Consider the following 25,038-nt stretch of genomic DNA (forward strand, 5'->3'; position numbering starts at 1 on the left):
GTAATAAATAGATATAAAGAAATGTACATATTAAACCTTAAAATATTTGTATCTTTTAACATCATAGTATACTTCTGAGAATATGCTCTAACCCTAGAGTAAAACATATTACTGCCATTTTCCTCAATCAATATAGTTTCTAACTGTACTCTAAACACATCTCTACGCCCACAAATATGTGTAGCTCTCACCCCTCATGAAAACAGCTTCATTCTGTAGCAGATGGAAGCTATGAAAGAGATCCACAACTCGTCAAATGCAGAGAACAGTGACTGTGGTGCCTGGCATGGCACATACACTATACAACCCCTACTACACATAATGTTCTGGGAATATCACAAATGGGGGTCTTGAAAGAATAAGGACACCTTTATAGTGTCTTCTAGACATGACAGGGATGTTGCACCTATGAAATCTCAACAATATGGTACCTAAACAAGATCTGCATATCAGTCAACATGCTAGCAGAGATGAGAGGAACTCTCCAAGTCCCCACCCCTAAATGATAACAGTCAGCTGGTCTTGAGGGAGGGAAAATCAGTTTTCTACAGGCACAAGTACCCTACGTGTTAGTCAGTTCCAAACAGTGCTAAACGCATGTATATAAAAGCAACATTAAATGGACTCAGTAGTATGATGGGAGGGGGGAGGCGCGTGCACAACAATAAAAAAGGTTGGGAATACCAGAGGGAGTGGGATCAGGTGAAACAGGAAGCATTGGAGGTGAAGGAAGACTATAAATTATATAAATACAGAGTACTTCTATATGAAAGTCCCAAAAAATAATTTTTAAAGCCTATAACCCCAAAAGGCATATGTTTGCTCATATCAGTTTTATCAAAGAAAAACTGAAGAAAATTCATGCAATAGAAACATAACCAACAAGAATGAATAAATAATCTGTATCTTCTATTCCATTTAATGATTAAGGAAAAGCTCAAGATATGCTAGATTTCAAAAAGCAAGATGCAAAATAGCATCTATGATAATTCCTATTTCGTCTTCATCCATTCAGACACTAGAACAACAAGTCTTAGATTGAGTTGTTTCCCAGCAGAAATCACTACTCACAATCTTAGGGGCTAAAATCATTAAGATCTGCAGTCCACTATGGTAGGGAACTGCCTTCTACGTCCTCACATGACAGAAGAGCAAAGGGATGTAATCAGTCCTCAAAAGCCTCTTTTATAAAGTACTTATCCCATGCATGAGGGGATTTTATCTGTCCTTGTAAACTCACAAAGGAGTAACACTCACCACATCACCTGAGAAGTCAGGGTTCACATATGTAAGCTGGGGAAAGGGATTTATTCAGACACCATAACACATTTATATAAAACAATTCCTGCTGCACCTAAAAATAATTTGAAAATGCTCATTGTGAACAGCATAATTTGTTTTACTATTTGCAATACATCTTTTCTAAGTTCAGAGTAAGAAAGACTGTATGATAAAGAATGAAAATTGGAACATATCACTTATTTTAAAAATCATAAGATATGCTTAAAATCAGTTGAAATGTTTAAAACACATGGCTAAGATATATTATTCTTCTACTTCAACATTCATGAAAATAAGAGGAAAAAATAAAGCACAGTAAATATTTTATGCACATATTGTGTGAATTAAGACACGTATTTTCCAAAAAGTTTTAGGAAAAGTATAATAAATAGTGGCATGATCAAGAATGCCCAGTCCTTTCACAGCTCAGATTTATATGGGTGGTACAGACAACACCTCACAAATGAGTTAAAACAGGATTTCTGGTTCTAAACATTATTAAGAAAACAAATGATTTCTCTGATTACTGAAACAAACAAGGAAGGGGACTGTTCCCATAGGAAATCATCAAAAAAAAAAAAAGTCCGTAGAAAAATATAAACCAAAAGTCAAAAGTCAAATAATAACAACCTATGTAAAAAGCTAAGGAGGAAAAATCAAGACAGAAAATGTGAAAATTCTCAAAGCTCGGGAAGAGGGAACAAGTTTGTCATATTCTAGCAGCAAAAAGGATGCCAACACGACAAAGTGCGTAAAGGAAATCAAAGACAGGACAGATTATGTTACAAAGTACAGGACAAGAGTATGATGTTTCTATTCCATAATCTGGAAAACAAGGCACTAAAAGCAGGAAGAGGCACAGAGGAGCCATGTAGTCGTATAGGATTCTGAGAGACTAGGCTATCAAAGGCAAAGAAGTAACAAAAAGGAAGCTGTTAAAAGAACCCCTGAAGGAAGCGGTAAAAGTGGCTTGAACTAGAGAACAGCAAAGACAAGAAGAGAAACCAAAATATAGACAGTGGTTAGAAGCCATAGTGTTTATAGATATGGTCAGGATATTAGCCATGAAGACCAAAACAATCGCATACCGTTCTTGGGATCCTTGCTGAATCACAGTTTACAAAGCTGAAACTTAAAATGTTCTTATAGTGATGGAAGACTGGGCAAGTGTACTAGCAAGTTCTACCCAGTGGAATGCTAGCGAGTTTAAGCAAGGTTTACTTCTGTCACTATCTACGAGATAAGGAGCATTATACTAAATTAAAGGTGTAAGCTTTCAGTTTCCTCAATATCTCTTGTTGTCAAAGAATTTTAGGAAAGAGCAAAGGTGATTCTTTAAAAACTGCTAAATATAGTCAAAATAAATTAATTCTACCATAAGTAACCATGTACTATGTTGGCATTCAGAACAGTTAAAGCTCTAAATATGTATTCTGTGGATAAGTCAACAAACAAAAAATAAAATGATAAAATAGCTTAGGTCTTCTGATTTGAGTTCACAATCTTTCATAAACCTTACACAAAATTATGCACTCTTCCCAAGAAAGGGAAAGGTGAGCGAGCACCCTTACATTATGAAATGAATTCAAGAGAACTACAGAATAATAATAGGCTTTTAGGATAAAAGTAGATGTCAAAATCCAAGGTCTTGAGGGTTCGGCATTTAAGAGTTAAGTCCATTAACTAAAATAATACATAGTTTATAAATCATGAAAATAACTGAAAAAGCTCACTGACCTGTTCAGGTTGATGAATCAATCAAATTGCAATGTGAAGAAAGCATATGTCTTAGAAATGAGTTAAACCACGGAAAGCAGGCAGCAAAGAACCGCCACAGGACTGGGCATGGGACGTAAGCAAGCATTAGAAAAAGTGGACAGAATCTAAGCCTGTAAGCAACACACAAGAAGACATTATCAAAGTGCAGAAATGGTCAGCCTACCAGAGAACAAAACACCAAAGTAGACATCCATTTCTGATAAATAGGCAGGGAATTTTTGCATTACAATTATAATGCCAAAAGATGTAACCCAACACCATAGTCACAAATGTTGAAATCTAATCATATTTACTTAGTTTTTATTTAGCATATAAAGCAATGACTTTCGCTGTGGCATTTTCATATATGCAAATGATACTCTTTCCTCAGGCCCCCGATCCCTCTCCTGATAATCCAGTTCTTCCTTCCAGGAATCCCCTTCTGTTTTAAAAACCAAAAGATCAAACCCCTACTCTAAAATACTGAAAGATTAAAACCTCAAAAGCTTAATTCTAGGAAAAACATTTTTAAATGATTTTCAAGACATGAATTCATAACACAACAGAGGCCCTGGTATGGAACACACCTGTAATCTTAATACTTGAGAGGTTAAGGAATTAAAGGCCAGCCTGTGCTAAAGAGGGAAACCCGTCTAAAAAAAAAAAAAGAAAAAGAAAAAGAAAACCAATATGCTACTTTAGAAAATATATATTTCTGCAAGCATAAGCAATAAGTATACTACAAAAGTTGTCCAAATGTGATGTTATAAGCAAACTATCATCATCTATTCAAACAGTCAGAAACCAAACTATATAAAGAGTATGTAGCATTATGCCTGAGAGCTGTATGCAGCCAGCGTCATAACTATAGTCATAGGAAATACTACAATGAACATACTCAGTCTTTCGATGAAACTTATTTAAAAATAATGATGGCTCACCACAGTAGTAGCCCAAAGTCAAGACCTCAAGAAGTTTCATCTTTCATACATATGTACAAAAAGGACATCTCTTCACTGAGTGAACATTTTTACGTACACACAATTCTTATAAAGAATGTCAATGTTTTGATAATGCAGAAGTCAAATTTACATACACAAATTGAATCAGTACTCTCTTTAAAAGTCTTTTTAAAATTTATATGCCCAGTGTTGGGAATACAACTATAAATTACACAGCAGAGTAAATTGTAAAAACTAATATTGACAATTTAAATAGCAGATTATCAGTGTAGCTCAATATGGTATGCAGTTTTTAAAAATTAACATCATTAATGAATGAATGAAAAAAATAACAAAGAAAGTAAAGTAAAAGAAACTTAACAAGAAAACACATAATATCAAGGGAATTAAGAAGATCAATTACAGTCATCTTTAGAAAATTACATAAGAGAACATCAATATTCCTGACCCTCAATTATACTTTGAAGACTTGCATGGTATAACTAGGGGAATGGAAAAGCCCTACATAAGCCTGAAGGTCAATCAGGAAAATCAAAAATTCCTCCACTCCCATGACACAGTCACCCTGCTGTAACGCAACATCGCTGGCATAGCATAAACATGCTCTTGGCCACATAAAGCATTAAAACACAGCAACTCACACAGATGAGTGGTGCGCCATTAGTAGTAACAGTAACAGTAAAGCCACATGAGCTCAACTCATGACAAACTGACTCAACCTATCAGAGAATCCATTTCTACACAAAGCTAACTTTTGCAACTGTATTTATCATTCAATCAGAAAGTATGGGAGACATAAAAGGAAAGTATGAAAATAATCTACTTGCAACATACAAAGCAAACAGGAAAACCAAACACAAAGATGACCCAAATGTTAGTTAGCACTATCACACAATATGCAAATGTTAATAGATCAAGAGAAAAATTCCAGTGTTAGACTCCATACACAACTTGATGAGCAGATGGTATTTTAGCAGACATAGGAACCCCAAGTCAAATAATTATACTAAAATTAAAGAAAGAAAACTATGGCTTTAAAAATGGAGAACTTTCTTCTACAAGATTATTATGAACTTGAGATATTATGGTAGAAATCATTCAACCTAAAGTAAAAGGAAAAAACAAATATCAAAAGGGAAAAATGTTTTTGACCCACAGTTATGACTCAATATTAAATATCCTAGCAAACACTTAGGAAGAATACCAAAGAGAAAAGGAAAAAATGGGAAGAATGCCAAAGAGAAAAAGAGAAAATAAGTACCTGAAAAAGTAAGTCAAGCTTTTCCAAAATTGTGATAAATACTAAGCACAGATCCAAGAAGATTAGAAAGTCCTATTTGAATTATCAAGTTATGTAGTGTAGTTGGTTTTTTGGTTTCGTTCTTTTTTTTTTATTTTTTATTTGTTTTTGGTTTTTTACTTTCCCATCACCCAGCTCCCAAATAAATGTATGGAGATTCCCCGCCTTAGCTTGGCTTATTTCTAGTCAGCTTTTCTAATTTAAATTGTCCAATTTCTCTTTAACTACATTTTGCCTCTGGGCTTTTTACCTTTTTTTTTTATTCTATGTATCTTTCTTTCCTTCTTACTCCATGGCTGGCTGAGCAGCTGGAACCTGGCTTCCTCCATTCCGTCTCCTTTTCTGACTTCTTGTTCACTTTTTTTAAGCCTAGAGTTCTCCTCCTATTTATTCTTTCGGCCTGGCAGCCCTGCCTATTCCTCTCCTGCCTAATTATTGGCTGTCCAGCTATTTATTAGACCAATCAGGTGTTTTAGGCAGGCAAAGTAACACAGCTTTACAGAATAAAGCAAATACAACACAACAAAATGCAACACATCTTTGCATCATTAAACAAATATTCCACAGCATAAGCAAATCTAACACATCTTCAACTAATATTCCACAACAATATAGTTACTTCAAGCTCTACAGTCAAAGTCAGCTTCTTCTCATTTTTAACAAAATACCTGAAGACAATCACTGTTAGTAAAGAGGTTTGTTTTGGCTCAGCATTTCAGAACTTTCAGTCTAGTCTATATGCCCAACTGCTTATGGGCCTATGTTGAGTTGGTACATCCTGGCAGGGAATACATGGTAGGACAATGATGACAACAACCGCATGGTGATCAGCAAGCAAAAGGAATAAGAAACCAGTGAATCTTAGTCCCCTTAAAGAGCATTCTCCAAAGACCTGACTTCCTTTCACCAATCTCAGCTCCCAAAGGTTCTACCACCTACCAGTAACATCACAGGCTGAGGACCAAAACTTTAATACATGGGCATTTGAGAGGTCATTTAAAACCAAACTATACCAAGATTATACTAAAAAACATATTATAGGGAAGTATGTAGAGAGGAGATTTTGTGAAAATATATTCTGTAATCCTTAAAAAAGTCAACACAGGGTTTACCAATGCCACATAAAATGAATTAGAAGAAATAGGCTACAACAGAATTAAGAAAACATAGTAAGAGATGTGAGGGAGAGACTGACTCTATAAAGCTCAACCCAGCAACACAGAGCTTCCTTCCATAGGTTACTAACATAAATAGTCAGACTACAATACTTTAACCAAAAACTGTTGTTTAGCAAATCATTAAGCAGACAGTTATGAGTTGTATGGAATAATTATGAAATTCAGTATATCCTTGGGAATGACAATTGTAATTAATTTTTAAAAACTGTATTTTTTAGCCACCTCATTACTACCAGAATTCAAGTAAAATGGCTAGAAAAGAGATTTAAAGATCAATAGGAGTAAGTAAAAATAACAATTATAATCAAGGCCACTCACTGCTCAACTTAAAAAGTGGGAATTAGTAATACTGAGTAAAAAAGACATTTCCTAACTTTTCAATATATTAGTATGTTGAAAGGTACCATGAAGTACTATTTAGTAAACATAGCATCTAGAGTGTACACAAAAAAATTTTTTAAAAAAGTGGTTATTTATTTCAAATACGACACAATGTAATATTCTCAACACATCCTTGTTATAAAATGATAAACCAGGCACATAAACCAGGTGACAGTAGCCCATGTCTTTAATCCCAGCACTTGGAAGGTAGAGACAGGAAGCATCTGAGGTCAACCTGGTCTACAGACTGAGTTCCAGGACAGCAAAGGCTACACAGAGAAACCCTGTCTCAAAACACAAAAAAAGATAATAAATGAAAACTAAATTTTTTAAATTACAAATTAAGACCTTGCAAATTATTCTTTACAATGGCATCTTTTAATAAATACAAATGTGAAAGCTTTTGTGGCTTGCAGACCCTCACTCTGAAGCCCACTTACCCAAAAGATCTTGGCTCTTTAATTGCAAATTTTGTTATGATAAAGTTATTCATTATGATTAGGAAAGAATAGCTCTAAACACACTAGTTTTGGTGGTGTAGGAGGTTCTGTCTATGTGTTGCTTTCATTGGTTGAATAAAGAAACTGCCCTGGCCTTTTGATAGGGCAGCACGTAGGTAGGCAGAGTAGACAAAACTGAATACTGGGAAGAAGAGCAGAGTCAGGTAGAATGCCATGGAACTCCTGCCTGGGGATGGACGCTGGTTAGAATATTGCCGCTAAGTCACAGTTATGTGGCAATACACAGATTAATGGAAATGGGTTAAATTAAGATATAAAAATTAGTCAATAAGAAGTTAGAGCTAATGGGCTAGGCAGTGTTTAAATAAATACAGTTTCTGTGTGATTATTTCGGGTGTAAGCTAGCCAGGCAGCTGGGACCAAAAGCAGGCTCTCTCACACAACATTCTAGAATTGGCATTTAAGTAAAAACAGCTGTTACTCATCTAGAACTGGAAGATAGACTGAATGTAGATTTCTTACCTGCTATTTTCTGAACAGAGTCCATTTTCATACTGTCACATTATAAATTAGACATCCTAGGACAGTCTTAATATCTTTTATTCCTTTACAAACTTAGAACATAAAGAAAAATAATCCTAGATTTTAGACTATTAATATTCAAGATAGATGATGAATCTACTATAAGTACCAGTTACCTATCTGAAAATCAACTATAAAAGACTTAAAATGTAAAGCTAAACTTACAACATACTACAAAGGTACCAGATAATTTTATAAGTATATAAACACATATATTCATATTATGAAACTGAAAGAACCAACTTATTTGCATGTTTATACAAGATTTTAAGATGCATCCTACTATGCCCACAGGCACACATAGACATGGTAGTGTATGCTTGCAATCTCAGCATTCAGCAAACTAAGGTAAAAGAATCACCACTTAAAGGTCAGCCTGGACTCTACAGAGAGGCCGTTTCAAAAACAATAAATAACTAAATTGCAGCAGCCATCGTCTATAGTTCCAACCACTCAGAATATTCAGGCAAAGGGATTATCTGAACCCCAGTGTCTAAGGACAACATAGACAACCCAGCAATCCCATCTCAAATAAACAGAGCATGGCAATAATCTGAGCACCAAAGTTAACAGACCTGGATTCTAGTTCCAGTTTATGTAGGATCTTAAAGTTGACCCTATTGAGCTTTTTACAAAACTCAAGAAATTAATCACTGTAACCTGCATAAATAATATTATAAGTAAGTAAAAATATTAATAAATAAATAGTATGCTGCTTGACTTTAGTTAAAGGAGTCGAAACACTGAACCCTGAGATCACTGGCAATCATAAGTGAGTAAAATGTCAATTTGTTCTGAGTACATGATTTAATAAAGCAACAGTTGCACAACAATCAGAATATTAAAGATGAAACCAAGAGAGGAGAGATTCTTACTTTAGTTTTATAGTAGTGTTCTAGAACTTAAAAAGGCTAGTGTTGTTTATCATACTCTCAAACTCAGAAGCAAAATGTAACTTTATAGATGCTCAATAGTGAGCTTAAAACTACTAAATTCATGTTAACTAGCACTTTTCATAAGTAACAGAAACATAATACTCCTTTATTTTGATGTGCATGTGTGTTCCTGGGTAAGTTTATGGGCAACAGGTGCTTATATGTTCCTGAGGAAGCCAGAGGACATCAAATCCCCTGGAAGCTGTGGGCCACCTGACATGGGTGTAGAGCAGTAAGTGCTCTTAACTGTGGAGCCATCTCTGCAGCACCTTAACCAGCACTTAATAAAATGTCTTTTAATGTCTGTAGCACTGCAAGTTGAATAAAATTCCAGGCTTTTAAATAACCACATTAATGTAATTACTTTAGACTCTTATTAAAAAAAGGTAGGAGATTATCCAAGTTCATGACTTAAGACAAATGAGTAATATATTAGTCACAGCCACTCAGTTTATATAAGTGAAAACTGAAAGTTGATCCCCTAACATTTCTCTACTAGAAGCTAGCAGTCACAAATAAAGATGAGTTACACAGTTCTTCCTCAAAGTATGTCACCCCAAAACTTTCATGTACCACTAAGGATAGATTAAGTAAGAGCAGATGCCAATAATTAAATCATACTACATTCCAGACTACCAGACTACCTGTTTGTAAAAACTGGACACTGGCAAAGAAATAGATAAACCATTAATCATGATAGAGACTAAAAGTATCAAGAGCCACAGCAGCCTTCAGAAACAAACTTTCAGGTCATAAGTACTTATGAGCTAAGGGACAACGTTTAAAAAGCACTCTAATAGACACCTGAGCAGACAAGGAGTCACATGTAGCTGAGGATAATCTGTAAGACTTTATGAAAGAAAAACACAGACAAGTAGGATCTATGTCAAATGTTGCCCATTGCTGTATATTCAATTTTCTTTTTCCTTTTTTTTTTTTGTTTGTTGTTGTTGTTGTTTTGTTTGGTTGATTGGTTGGTTTGTTTGGTTTCTCTGTAGCTTTGGAACCTGTCCTGGAACTCGCTCTTGTAGACCAAGCTGGTCTCGAACTCAGAGATCCACCTGCCTCTGCCTCCCGAGTGCTGGGATTAAAGGCGTGTGCCACCACCGCCCTTCTTCAACCGGCTATCTTCAACTTTCAAAGCAGTGCAATGAACACAAAATATTCTCAACAAATATTCACCAACTGAATGACAATTGTGGTACCCTGCACACTTTTCAAGGTCAGGCTATAAATGATGCTACCACTTATAAAATAGCATGAAGAGTCAAAAAAATGAAGAGTAAAAGCAATACATATCCATCAATCCCACTTCTAGGTATCTTGTAAAAAGAAGAACCAAAAGCAGGTGTCAGAGAGAAATCAGCACATACATGTTGCTAATATTACTTACATCAGACAAAATGTGTTCAGGGAGGGAGGGAGAGAGGGAGGGAGGGAGAGAGGGAGGAATGGAGGGAGAGAAAAATGCAGTCTACATATAAAATAAAGTCTCTGCCTTAGGAGATTCTGTTTAATGTTACAGAGGACAATCAGTCAAGTAACAAATGAGTATCAATTTGACAGATACTGTAGGATTCTATTTACATCAAGCACCTAATGTAATCAAATTCACAGAAACAAAAGTTTAAAATGACACTTACCAGCAGTTGGGGAAACAGAATTAACAGGTATAGTTTCAGTTTCATAAGAAAAAAAGTTCTGGTAATCAACAATTTAAAACTATCTAATAGCACTAAAAACATACACTTAAAACTACTTTTACTTTAATATTATATATATATATATATATATATATATATAATTTATATATCTGCTGCTCTTGCAGAGGGTTAGGGTCTCAGCATCTACTGTAGCTATATTATATACTTTTTTCTATCATGGCCTGAAAAGACTGTGCAGGCCAAACAATAAAAACCAGTTCTATCATTTCACTTCCCTTCTTTAAACGTTTCACTGCTCCTCTCACCCTCTGAAAAAAGCCCAACATGGGGAAAGATCTACAAAGTTCTGTACCATCTGGCCCTACTCTCTTCAGCAGCAGGATCTCATGCTGGTCTTCCCCCTCTAAATATGTTTAAAGCAGCTCTCTCTCGCTCTCTCGCTCTCTTTCTCTCTGTGGGGGGAAGCACGTTCATGCAGGTATGTGCACACACATATACATATGGAGCTGTGCTGTGTGCCCCTGACATATAAAGTCTAGAGGTTGACACTGGGTATCTTCCTCAACTGCTTATCCACCTGATTTTTTTGAGACAGTGTCTCTCACTAAACCAGGAGCCCATGGATTCAGCTAGTCTGGCTTCCAATGAACTCCAGCAGACCTGCTAATCGTCACCTTCCCAAATCTAGTATTATACTCATGTTGCCATGCCCAGTTTTTTCACACTGGTGCTCTTGAACCACCTCTCCAACCCAAAATGGGATTTTTGTAATTCAAATTTTATTGCCTCAGGATCTCTACCCAAGCTACTATTGCCTCTATATGTGGTATTCTATCTCCCAACTCTGCAATGACTTGTCCTTCAACTACTATATTAAAAATATGGCCTTAAGTCAGGCATAATGGTGCAAGCCTTTAATTCCAACACCCCTGAAGCAGAGGTAGGCAGATCACTGTGAGTTTGAGTACGAGACCAGCCTGGTCTACATAGTGAGTTGAGTTCCAGGACAGTCAGAGATACATAGTGAGACCCTGTCTCAAAAATACCAAATATATATATATACCATATATATATATATATATATGATATATATATATATATATATATATATTTTCAGGGAGCAGGAAAGTTGAATCAGCAGTTAAGAGCACAAACTTGCAGAAAGCTTGTGTTTAGTTCCCTCATTGGAGAGCTCAGTGTGAGGACCTCCAGTTCTAGGGGATCTGACGCCCTTTTCTGGCCTCCATGGGCATTGCATCCACATGCACAAATTTACACACACACACACACACGCACACACACACACACACACACGCACACATGCACACACACTAAAATATTTAAAAAGTCAATTGAAATATTGCACTAAAAACATGACTTTCTGGCTAATGAGATACCAGCAGGTGAAGGTGCTTGCTGCCAAGCCTGACAATTTCAGTTCAATCCCTGCAATGGTGAGGGGGAGGGGGGCTTGGAAAAGAGAGAGAAGGAGGGAGAGGGAAGTAATTTTTTAATATGAATTTCTTAGAAGCTTCACCCATTAGCCCACTCACCTAAATTAAGAGGTGACCCCACACCATCTCATCCACATTATTTTCTATTTTATGTATTCTCTTTTGTTCCTTAATAGGTACATCTCATAACTTTAAAATATTATTTTCCCAACTTAAATATTAATATAAGCTCTATGAGAACAAGAGCCTTATAATCTTACTCATCAAAATTCTCAAACACTTCTCATAAGCCTGTATAATACACTTGACATCCAAGTATTCATTAATTTCATATTTCAAATTACTCTAAGTACATGCTTAGCACAGAAAGACCCTTGAGATCAATCTCCTACTCCAAAACTACATTTTTAAATCACTCCCTGAGGTTATTAGTAAATGCATATAAAAATAAACATATTTTAAGAGTGTAAAAAATTGCCTGAAGAGTCACTGCCAGTTGTTAAGGTAAATGTGTGTTCTAGTTTAATCTTCCCTATTTGTTAGATTTTCTGTAATAAACTTTTAGGTTCAGAAATTGAGTTTTTATTGCTGACATTCCAACTACAAAATACTGTAAAGTCTTTGGTTAGCTAAAACAACAAAGGTAAACTGGGGATGTTGCTCAGTGGTCGAAAGCTTTGCCTATATGGGAAGGCCCTGGGTTCAACCCTCAGCACCACAAACAATAAAATAAAATACATACACAATAACTTTGCTAATGAGTCATTAACTTCTTTATAAACTATCGTAGTACTGACTTCACTGCCTATAAATAGCATCATTTTTTACTACCTTATAACCTATTCTTTGAGAATTTCATACATGTATACAATGCATTATGATCATTACCACCATCTTCCCCCAGACTTCACCCAAAAAGTCCTCCTCCCAACTTCATGCTTCTTCATTATGTTTTTAATATCCCACAGCATTCAATTTGTGATACCGACATTCTCATGGGGTATCCACTGATGTGGGGGGGGGGGCATACTAGTAGTCGCCCCATTGAAAATTGGCTGTCCTTCCATCTACCATCTGTCAATAGCTCTTCAGCTAGGGTGGGCTTCATGAACCCTTCCCTGATCCATGCTGTTAATTTTGAATGGTTTAATCTTGTACACATTCTGCCTATAATCATGGCAAGAGTCAATTTCAGATCACTAATGATCTGATTATTTAGATCACAAAAGTGTCTTAAATGATACTGTCATTTATTCTGTGTGTGTCCTTATGCATGTATGCAAACACACATGTGTGCATGCACACAGGCCAGAAGTTAGTCTTGGTTATTGTCCCATAGGCTCCATCTACCTACTTTTTTTGAGACAGTGTCTGTCTCTGAACTAGTGCTTACTAAGTAGCCTAGGCTGGTAGGCCAGCTAACCCCAGGGATCCTCAAAAGTCTCTACCTCCTAGTGCCGGAATAACAAGTACATGTCACCAAAACCAGCGATTTTACACCAGTTCTAGTGATGGAACACTCAGGGACAAATGCTTAAAGCAGCTTCCTTATAGACTGAGCTATTATCCCAGCCTCATGCTTGTTTATTTTTAATCCCACAAGAAGGGCTGGGAATGTGGTTCTGTAGTAGCATGCAAGACTATGTGTCCAATTCCCAGGACTGCACAGATGAATACATAAAAGAAACACAGAAGTACCTTACCAATACTCAGTAAGCCTCAGCACATTTCTACAACTATCCCTCATAGTATCTATGGACGAAAGTGGAAACAGATTTAGCAATAACTGGGTACACTTGCCAGGCTCTATGTTAAGCAGACTATTAACTCATTTGTTCTTTAAACACTATTCTAAAGATATAGAAATTTAGAACCTAACACATTAAGTCACCCATCTATAAACATAAACCATTATCAGACTGGGATTCAAACTAATAAAACCTGCTACAGTCTATAGGCTGTAGTCTTAATCAAATCACATTATATAAAAGAACAAACTTTTACCCCATATAAAAACTGTATGAATCGTAAAACCGCATTCCATCCCATGAGGAATACTCACAAAAGACAGAGCATAAACACCAACTCCCACTTACTGGGGATATTGACTTTTTACAGTACACTGCAGGTATATCACTGGGCTCCAGACTGTATATTACATGGGAATGGTCTTTAAAACTTGAGACGATTCTGATTAGTAACAAAGAAAATGAAGATGTAATTCAAAGACCAAAGGATAATAAAGACCTAGTTTCACACCACCTAGATATCTAATTCTGTTGTTTCTCAGTTTGATTCAACTTCAGTTATACTCTCTACTTTAACCTAAAGATCCTTGGCACTGGAAGATATTTTAATTATTTATTTGTATTTTATGTGCATTGGTGTTTTGCTTGCATGTGTATCTGTGTGAGGGTATCAAAGCCCTGGAACTGGAGTTACACACAGTTGTGAGCTGCCATGTGGTCCTGGGAATTGAACTCTGGTCCTCTGGAAGAACAGCCAGTGTTCCTAACCACTCTCCAGTCCAATAATTTGTTTGTTTTTTTGTTTGTTTGTATTCACATTGGTGTACTGGCATGGGTGTCAGGTCCTCTGGAACTGGAGTTACAGACAGTTGTGAGCTATCATATGGGTGCTGGGAAATGAACCCAGGTCCTTTGGAAGAGCAGTTAGTGCTCTTAACCACTGAGGCATCTCTCCAGCCCCGGCACTGAAAGATTTTAGGGTACAAACTAAATTGCCATTATATGTAACACTGACTATAGGAAACAGCAATAATAAGCTCACAAAAAATCTCTAAAGATTAAATGAACTAAGAAATGCAAAATTACTACCAAAAATCTGAGTTCCACATGTAAATCTGAATGTTGGTGCACTGTACACAGGCTCAGCACTGACTGTCACATCATCCTGGATATCTGCCATCCACAATCACATCTAGCATTCTCATGTGACAATGTATCCCTTCTCAGCTTCCTACTCTCATACCGTGTATCCTCTCCTATCTGACCAATGCTCTACTCCACTGTGGAAAACGGAACTTCTCCAAAGAACATCTATTTAAGTCATATCCCCATGTCTTTAAACACTTATCATCAGCTTTTAAGTGGGTACAGCTCTAGCAGACTTCAGGACAGGGTACCTTACTGATCTTGAAAGGCCAGACATCTTGCTGAATCTGAAGTTTGTGTTTACTTACATCGCATCTTATTCCAAAGGGGAAGGGAGCTGAAGTGTAGCTCCTTGGTAAAAAGCTTACTTAGCATCGGAAAGGTCCTGGCTAGATCCCAGCTTCCAAAATTGGGGTGGAGACCACACACAATTTGTCTTTAGTACTAGAAATGTACAACAAAAACAAAACACCTGTACTAAACACATTTTTTATTTTAATGAGGCACACTTGACAACTGAAGTGTATATAGCTATAATCAGGTGTACTATTTAATTTGCTAAGGGTGTAACTGTGAAACAGTCATAATTATCAATTCATATCTTTACCTTTACTTTTGGTATAAGACTATTTATAATGTACTCTCTTATGAAATCTAAGGAAATCTGGAAACCTCTATTCTACTACATTTGACATTTTTAGATTATACACAAGAGAGACCATGAGGTATTTATTGTTCTGTGAGTTTTATTTACTTCTGTATTTGTTTTATTTAGCAGAATGTTTTCCAGATTCATCTATACTACCACAAATAGCAAGATTTCCTTCTTTTAACGGCTGGATAAAATCTCACTGTGTGTGTGTGTGTGTGTGTGTGTGTGTGTGTGTGTGTATCACACTTTTTTATCCAGAGTTCCATCAACAAACATTAATATCCCACTGTCTATGTGTACATGTATGTCATAATATTCTTATCTATTCTTCGTCAACAGACAGTTGTTTCCACATCTTGGCTATTCTGAAAAAGAACATGAAAGTACAGATAACTCTAGTGTATTTCTAGTAAACACAGCAATGCAAATAGACAAGCTACAAAAATTAACGCTTTCTTACACTGTGCAAATGCATTCCCAGGCAAGTTTCAAGTTTACTGTTCTTACAATAATTTTGACAGTTCCTCAAATCATGGCTACCACACAACAGTAGTTAACTAATGTGTAAAATTATATGCAAATACACATACCCACTAAAAACTGGCTTTTTCCTTTAATCTCCCTCGGTTCTTCCTCAGACGCATTCTGACAACTATAAGGCCTGAATGCACATCAAACAGCAAACCCACAAATACAAATTCCAAAAATATGAGGCATCTATCACTGCAATTTTTGAAACACAAAAATATTTCAATTAGTACCAAGAAGAAAGTAACAAGGATTAGCACAATGAATACACATGACAAAGCAGAAGAGTTCAAAGGTGACCAGAATGAGGAGACTGAGGAACTTCGTCTTTAATGGAGAAGCCAGGCATTGGTGGAAAACAAGAACAAAGAAGGCAGATCAAGATCATCTAGGACTTAGCAGATGTTTTTAAAAGGAAAGAGAAACAGGAGAGGGAAGAAAACACAGATCTTTAAAATGTACAGTGTTGAACAGCAGATGACAACTTCAAAGGAGGGATGGGCATGACCACACACTGTAAAACCAGCACTGGGAAGGTGGAAGCATCTGGAGTTTAAGACTAGCTCAAAGGAAATGAAGAGAGACTAGATTAAGCTACATAGTAAGACACTGTCAAATAAGAAAGAACAGAAATTCAAGCATTGAAAATCTGTTTTCACTTCCTGAGAAACACTTGACAAACACAAATTATTGTCATTACTCCAAGGATTTTTTAACAAAATTGTTTAATACTCAGAAATCATGTGAATAAGATTCACTGCCCGTATTTTTAAAATTTAAAAACCCAGCACTTAATTCAGTAAGAGTTTTTGAAGTGTTTCATTTACATAATGGCAAGTTCAAGAAGATCAGAGAGAGACAGAGAAAGTGAAAATAACTGGAGGCGCAAAGTTGCAGAGGCCAAGATCTGCAGCACACATAAACATCAACTCATAAGCAAGCACTCAGAGCAGGCCCGTCCCAGTAAACTTCTTCTTGGGCTTGGGAGGTTCCTGGATCTGTGGGGAAAGCTGGAACGGGGAGAGCTGGTTACCCCTATCTTAAAGAACACTCAATCCTCACTATTGACATCCTGCAACTCCCTTTATCCTTGATCCAAAGTTAGTTCCCTGAAAATTCCAAGACTGGCAAAGCCTAGCTGAAAGAAAATCATTCTGGGGATGCTAGCCATGATGGCTGTGCAGTAGCACCGCATGAAAAAAGGACAAAAGTCCAAGCAATCACTGGCTTGGGGTTCCCTACCCCAGTAGAACTTTCCTAGTAATGAAGTTCTCTGAGGAGGAAATGAATGTTCAGCTGGAAGAACACAAGATTGAGAACTGTGATTTAGGAGAGAAACATCCTTAAAATCAGCAACAAAGACTCCAGTCAAGGAAAGTGGTTAATGAAAGTCAGACTAGAAAGTGTCAGGAAAGACTTGAGGATTAAAAACCTTCAGACACTAAGATCAAAATGAAGAAGGCAAAAACAACCCACCTAGGTTTGGTGTTAGAGATCACCACCTACAAACCAGGCTTGAACCTCACACAGGAAATTCAACAGTTAATTTTGAAACGAATAATTATCCAGTACTCAGAAGACTGTTGCTCACAGAGACCTGAGATATCTAGATGGGAGAGCACAAGCTAATATATGGTACAAGCTCAACCTGGACACAGCCATTCTTTAAAAGAGAATAAAAATATACTGAAATATAGAACAAAAGGCTTTATGCAAACATACAAATATATTATCTTTAGCTAACAGTGTTCTTATTTGTCAGAGTAAACAGCAAGTATACTTGTGATGTTTTGTTAACAACTTTGCAAGTCATCACAGGAGCCAAATCATGCACACAAACACCTAATTTTGAAACAATAAATAGGCATACTTGAAGTGAAAAAGATACCATGTTTCTTCTGGGACGTTTCAAAGGTTAGTACTAATTTAAGTCATTCTAGAAACTTTGAGATTAAAAGGTAAGAAACTGCCAGGCTCCTAACACAAGAATTAAAACTTTCTAAAGCTCCTTGCAGGTGCTGTCAGAGCCACTATGTAACTGTAGCCCTCAAGTCCTCTCCCCCTGCACTGCTTCCTGACGACTTTCTTACCGCCTTCCTCTGCCCACTTCCACCCACCAGAACTCACTTTCTCAAACACAAGTCATTCTCATGCTCAAATACCACAGTTCCTCTCCCTCTTGATGACAGGCTAAAAGACTTGGAACTCTAAAGAGTTTATGAACTAAACTCCTGGACTATTCAAAACGTCTTCTGATTTGCCCTAAAACATTAAAGTAACTTAACATTCTCCAGAGGATGTACACATTTAGTATTTTTAAATGTCTTTAATTGCAAATTTTCATGTCAGTATTCCAAGTTAACTAGCAAAATTAATGTGTCAACACATTTTCTGACTGCTCACCATATTCCCTAGTACAAGGCTGAGAAACTCAATTTTAGATAATGCTGACATCTTCCTATACACTAAACACACTGTGAAGCACATGATAATCTGGGCCCAACTTCTTCTCCTTTCCTCCACAAACATTCTAGGCATATCTCCATTTGCCTCCTCTTGGTCTACAAGAGGTGTACATACCTGGGGCTACCTCAAATTCTACAGAAGCCTCTTCCTTCCCCAACAGCTTGCACTCCACTATTACGGTGATCAAAGCTGGTCTCACATTGTTCAGGTCTATAAATGTATGCTACATATAGGCATAAAGCATCCATTTTCTTGTGTTTTGTATGAAAGTAATACTCTGACAGGTTTGGTTTCAGATCTAAATATACTGATGCATAGGAAGCAGCTTGCACACTAAGGACACCTAGTAAGAGTCTAGTTAATGTACCTGTTACTCCCCAATCTGAGCTAGCCTGAGTCACCAATGAGCAAACTTAGAGCCTGCTCTTGTGCATATTCATTCATATTCCTAGTCTGCTGCCTCTTGCATGTATTCAATAATTGTTTGGTTGATAAAACTTATTTAATTAAAAATAATCTCCTAGTAAGTTCCTAACTTGGTCCAAACTCTAATGAATACTAAAAGTAGCTTGTTCATGATTTTTAGTTGATAATTTTAATTAATCAGTCTACACTTTATGTATAAATATGTATCTACAAGTATAACTCTGAAAGTATTCACATAGTAACAATGAGTACCCCAATATCCAAAATGGTTGATAGTTACTCATGAGTCTAAATTAACCTAAAAACATTAGCATTAACTCCATCCACAAATTAAGTCACCAGCAAATTATCTCTGTTTATCCTTCTTTTTGTACAAAAGAAAGTAAGTTTGGGGGGGGATTGTTTTTGTGTTTTTGGTTTTTCAAGACAGGGTTTCTCCACATAGCCCTGGCCTTCCTGGAACTTACTCTGTAGACCAGGCTGGACTCAACTCAAAGATTCACTTGCCTCTGCCTCCCAACTGCTGGGATTAAAAGCTTGTGCGACCACCATTCAGCCCAAGTATAAACAAGCTAAATCTTAAACCCTTATTTCCAATTGGTACTTATGAGATCCTCAACAGTGACCAACAAGATTCCCAAGAGTCTTAAACAAGGAATGGGATATTTCTAAACAAATTTATAACTAATTTTAAACATGAAGAATAGATGACACTCAGATATAAGCAGGTCTTGTGGTTAGCAATACAATGTAAGCACAGCAATGGTTAAAGATTGGAATAAAAAAAAAAGAAACAGCAGGAGGGCATCAAAAGAAAGCTTACAGCAAACACACTCTGTGTCACAATGTAAACACAAGCAGAGGTCAGCCTAGTGAGGAGCAGGACTCAACGTGGCATACACACAGCACACCCCAGTCAACCAGTCACTCAAATATGGCATTAATAAGGTAGTGGCTACTGGGTAAGTCTTCTTAGGAACGCAAGGTGAGTGACAATTAAAAGCTTGGATTAATATTTTTCCAGTCATAACTTGAAAAATTCCCAGTATATTAGTGAAAGTCCCGCAGCATAGGTGTTTTTAACACTTCTGGATAAAGAGGCCCTTTGAAATGGTTTAATACTTTGAACTAAGAACGTTTTAAGATTTTGTTGAGATTTTAATACATCTAAAAGACATACCTTAAAGTTTTTATTTTACACTACTAAAAATATACCAAATCAGTGAAGTGATAAAATCTTTATATAAGCACTAAAGAATGTTACTTTCATTCATTAAAAAAATCAAAGAGCACTTTAAAGTTAATGTTGGTTGTTTTAAAATTCTGAAACAATTAGTTGTGTATGTGTGTGTGTGGAAAAAGTGTTAAATTATTCTACATATTCTCCCAAATTGTGTTTTGTGTACATATACATATATATATATACAGAGAGAGAGAGAGAGAGCTTACTTTTGCCCTTCCAAGAGTTCTCAGAAACCATTACTACAATTGTGATAAGTTCAACCACTCCCCACTGTTGATGCTGTATGTGTTAAACAAAAAAAAAAAAAATTTTCAAAAGTACTGATTAAAATATAATTTGTCAGCTTCCAGTCAATAATCTTTAATCTCAATTAGATTTCAAACATTCAAATTACTTCTTAAACTAAATATATGTGTGCATATGCAGACATACAACTTAAAATTTTACGTGATATTATAAATATTGTTTCTATATTATTAAAACATTTCAGACAATGGCTCTGTTTATTTTGATGGTCCATCTCCGCAAGAACACTTTTCTTGCTCCAAACTAAGATGAAGCCAGATTTAAAAAACAATTTAATCTTAATATACACTAACATAAACCCTTGGGAGGTAAGCGTCAATGAAAAGGTATCTTTTAGATTGTATTAATGAGGCAGATTCCTAAGAAGTTTCTAACGGTTAAGTATTAAAAATACTAACCTAGAGAAAACAGAAAGTGGTGTGGCTGTCAATTTATAAAGCTATTAAAAGTACCAACAGTGAAATGACAGAGTTAACTGGGAACCACTGAGAAAAGTTCTCTCACAATTCTTTCAAAACTTTTCAAATTTCAAAATCAAAACAAAATGTATTTCTCTTACAAGTGATGTTCATGTCTTTATCCATTCATTAACACAGTCTAGAACATAAACCCTGGATTTGTCTGTGGCTCCACTCCTGAAGTATAAAATATCACCGTCAATTTACGTTCTGGGCTTAATATAACAAGTGGAGCCATAGAAGAGAACTACCATCAAAACAACGATAAAATGAGAAAAGGCCCTACAGAGTTCACAGAAGTCAAAGCAATTTTCAATATACTCTAATTTTATATGTGACTTTCAATATACATTTCCCCAAATGCCAGCTTTACTGACTTATTAACAGAAACTTATTAAAATTACTACAATTCAACTTGGATACTGCGCAGTCTTAGAAGCGGAAACTTTAAATGGAAATGTTTAACTTTTTAAAATTAATACTTGAACAAAAGGAAAAAAATTTGTGATCAACAGAAGTAATTCCAAGGTTAACATTATTTCAGTAAACTTAGTTAAAAGCACTACAATACGAATCCATTTTGTGTGATACATCTGATTTTTCTCACTGAGAATCACCCTGTCTTTTCTACTAGGCCACAAAGAAATACAGAGAAAGTTAAAAAGGCTTCAGCTTATTAAAATTCCATCTGCACTTATTTTCTTGATATGATGGTCTCAACATAACATACTTATTAAAAGAGTCAATAAACATTTAAATTCTAGATCACTGCCTTTCTGCCAATTACATTCAAGAAGGCATTATGCAACCATCTACTAATCAAACATTTCTTAAAAAAAAAAAAACTACCCTTCTATAGTTTAGAAGTCAAAGTGATTCTGTTCCGTTCCCACAGGAGGCAATACGCTCTCAATCTACAGTCCTACTTAACTGGCTTATCACTGTTCCCTTCTACCCTTGCAACATTTCTATTAGAAAATAATGATTTGAGCAGGAAACCATCCAATCTATCCCTCCCTCACCGTATTATGTATCTAGAGATGATTATTCTATAATCATTTATACAAGGCAGCCAGTGATGAGTTCCCAGTGTCAGCTGAACAGGATCTGCTAAGTTTTTGAGTACCTTAAATACGCTAATCAGTATGTTCTACACCCTACAACTCCCACACTGCCTGACAACGTTTACCAACATCCTTCTCTCTACAACAGGAAATAGCCTGTCAGAGAACTCAGAGAAAAGCTGCTTCCATCTAAAGACTCCTGAACACTTCCCAGAGCAGCTGTTAGTGACTACGAGGCGCCTCTCGGGCTATCGCTGTAGTTAAATTAATAGTGGGTCATCTTCCTCTTTAACCTTGGTATTCCTCCAGAAAAACTAGAGATTTACCTTAAAAATAAACACAGCAGGAAGGAAAATAAGTTACTCTAACCCCACCAGTTTGCCCCAGGAAATCATTTCAGGACCTTTACATCATTGCTTAAACCACACCAGATCAGTTATATAAGACAACGAAGGCTTTAAAAGCATACAATTTTCTACTTAACCTTACCAAGCACATTGGCGAGTTTTCAGTAAGTGCCAGAACGTTCTGTATTTAAAAGATGCTGGTGCACTCCATCACAACTATGCTGCCCAAATCCACGTCACAAATACCCTGCACTTGGTAAATTTGAGGTGTGTTTCTGGTTACCTGCTGCGCCTTCTGCACCCTTTGTCACCCAGTGATGCTCTCAAACAGCATATACTTTCCATCCCTGACAACGGCCTCGTACCCCACAGAAACACATCAGACTTTGACGTTTCTTCATAACCACTAATGCCACTAGGTGCTGTGGCTCTCAAAGAATCTCCTCAGTAGCTTCCCTTGGGACAGGGCGCTCAGCCGGGCTCACAATCGGTAAGACGCTGCCAGCTGCCTTTGCAAAGGCAGGAGAGGCAGACTCCATACCGCATTGCTACTGCTGCTGCTGCTGCTACCGCCTACTTTCTCCCGCAGTTTTAGGGAGAGAGGAAATGAGCCCAGACCCCTGCAGACCCCAGTGGCCCCTTCGGCCGCACGAAAGAGAAACCACTGCATTGCTCAGCTGGGAAGCTCGCAGAAACCCACTAAAGGGCGGAGAAGCCGCAGTCCAGGCGCCAGTCGGGTGGACTAGGAAGGCGTCCGAAGTGCGACGGTCGGCGCCGAGGCAACCGTGGGGCGCCCCCACTCGGGGCTGGGGGTCCGACCCGGGAGTCCCGCCAAGCCTGCCCGCCGCCGCGCGGGCCTCACCTGTCAGCAGCGCCTGGCGCTCGCCCGCAGACGCAGCCGAAGGAGACGCAGCCGCTCCGGCCGACCCCGACGAGCGCCGCCCGCGGAGGTGTCGGGGCACCAGGTCGCATCCGTCCGCCGCGCCGGCCACCAACAGCCCGAAGAGCAGCAGGGAAGCCCAGCGCCGCCGGAGAGGGCAGCCTGAGGCCCGGCCGGGTGCCGCGGCGGGAGGAGCGCTCCCACGAGCCGCCGGCCACTCGCTCGCCGCCAGCTGCCCCGGGCCCCGCCGCCTCGAAAACGGACTCCCGCCGGGCGGTAGCCTGCTCCCTTCACCGGCAGCCCGCGGAGCTCGGCTCCCCGCCGCGTTCATTGGTTCCGGTTATTTAAAAAAAAAAAAAAAAGTGGGGGCGCGCTGTGGTGCGGCGTCTTCCGACCCGGCGCGACACCCGCGCAGCTGCCGCGGCGACACCGGGATCCGCTGCTCTGGCGCGGCCAAGCCCCAGCCTAGCGCCCGCGCCCGCGCCCGCGCCGCCGCCGCGGCGCATCCCCCCGCCCCCTCCGGCCCGCGCCCGCCGTAGTACCACGCTCGGCCGGGACACCTCCCTCCCCTCACACACTCGCTCGCATACCAAGCCCCCGCCTCCCTCAGCCCGGCCACGGCGCAGGCGCGACGCGGGGAAAATGCGCGTGCGCGGCGCCCCGGCCCCGGCCCCGCCCCCGGAGGCGTTCCCAGCCTGGTGGGCGGGGTCCGGAACAGCCGGCCCGCCGGTGCCGGGTGAGCCAAGGAACCTGAGCGGGAGGAAGGCGTGCGTCTCGCCCACGCGGAGATCGGGTGATGGGCAGCCTGGGGACCTGGAGAAAGCGTGTCGACGTCGCAGATCCTCTAAGTGCTCTACCGCGTGGGTCAGAAAAATCTTGCTGTAGGAAACAGCGTCCTCCCCTAACTTGGATGTAGGTGGGGCTTACCGATTACCAGCTGTGTAGAGGTGGAGGGTAGCCCAGCCTCATGTTGTATTTACTTAACAAACATTTGGCAAAGCGCTTGCTCTGTGCCAACGTGCTAGGAATTTCTCTAAGCAGTTTACAGCGGCATAGTGTAACGCATCCTTCTCATCGCCATTTTACAAGCGACGAAATCAGAGCCCTGAGATGTTAAATTAACTTAACCCACCGTCCCACAGATAATAAATGGACATGGCCAGATTTAGCAACAACTGCATTGAAATGTTCAAATAATTTGCTCTAGTCTTTTACTATTCTCCGTGCTGACATTACCTGTAGACCTTGCCACACGGTTCCTGACCCACCCCCTTCTTTAGACTCTGCCAGCTGAACAAGTTGCCACAACTACAATATAGGCTTGACCATTTGCTTCTCTCAAGGAGGCAAAGTTTTGTACATTCAAGATGTTCATTTTATTATAAATTCTGCCCGGGACAAATTTAATTGGTTTAAAGGTGGAAATAATCAGAATCTGTTCCATCGACGTAATTACCATCACTGGGTTGGAACTATGTCAGGTTTTGTTTGTTTTTATTTTGTTTTAATTGTGGGAGTGCTCGGGATGTGATCCCTGTGAATGGCATTCAACCGTTAGCTACATATGGCAGAGACCCATACCAAGGTATTTCTTCAGGAACCCTTTGAATTGTAAAAGGCGGTACACACACACGATTATTTAAGATCTTGTAACTAGGATTGTTAAGAACATAGGTCTGCCAACTGTTGGTTTTTGCTGCTGACTTGGACTAGATTATTTTATTTCAGAAGTCAAAAAGTCAAAATAGCTTCCAGACTAATTTCTTAGGTAGCTTGACCAAAAGAGCCTTAGATATCCCTCATTGTGGAAGAGGCAGA

At 38.4% G+C, this 25,038-nt stretch overlaps 1 protein-coding gene across 1 annotated transcript in view; it reads right to left on the reverse strand.

Moving 5' to 3' along the window:
- Positions 1–23,665, reverse strand: part of Stim2 (stromal interaction molecule 2) — a 145,591-nt gene extending 121,926 nt beyond the window's left edge. Inside the window, exon 1 of the mRNA XM_085691892.2 lies at positions 23,203–23,665. Coding sequence (XP_085548018.1) covers positions 23,203–23,551 — 349 coding nt within the window. The 5' untranslated portion in view covers positions 23,552–23,665. The remainder of the gene's footprint in view (positions 1–23,202) is intronic.
- Between the last annotated feature and the right edge of the window lie 1,373 nt (positions 23,666–25,038).

This window comes from Myodes glareolus, chromosome 8 (genome assembly GCF_982192425.1).
Source record: "Myodes glareolus chromosome 8, mMyoGla1.1, whole genome shotgun sequence".
Lineage (NCBI taxonomy): Eukaryota > Metazoa > Chordata > Mammalia > Rodentia > Cricetidae > Myodes > Myodes glareolus.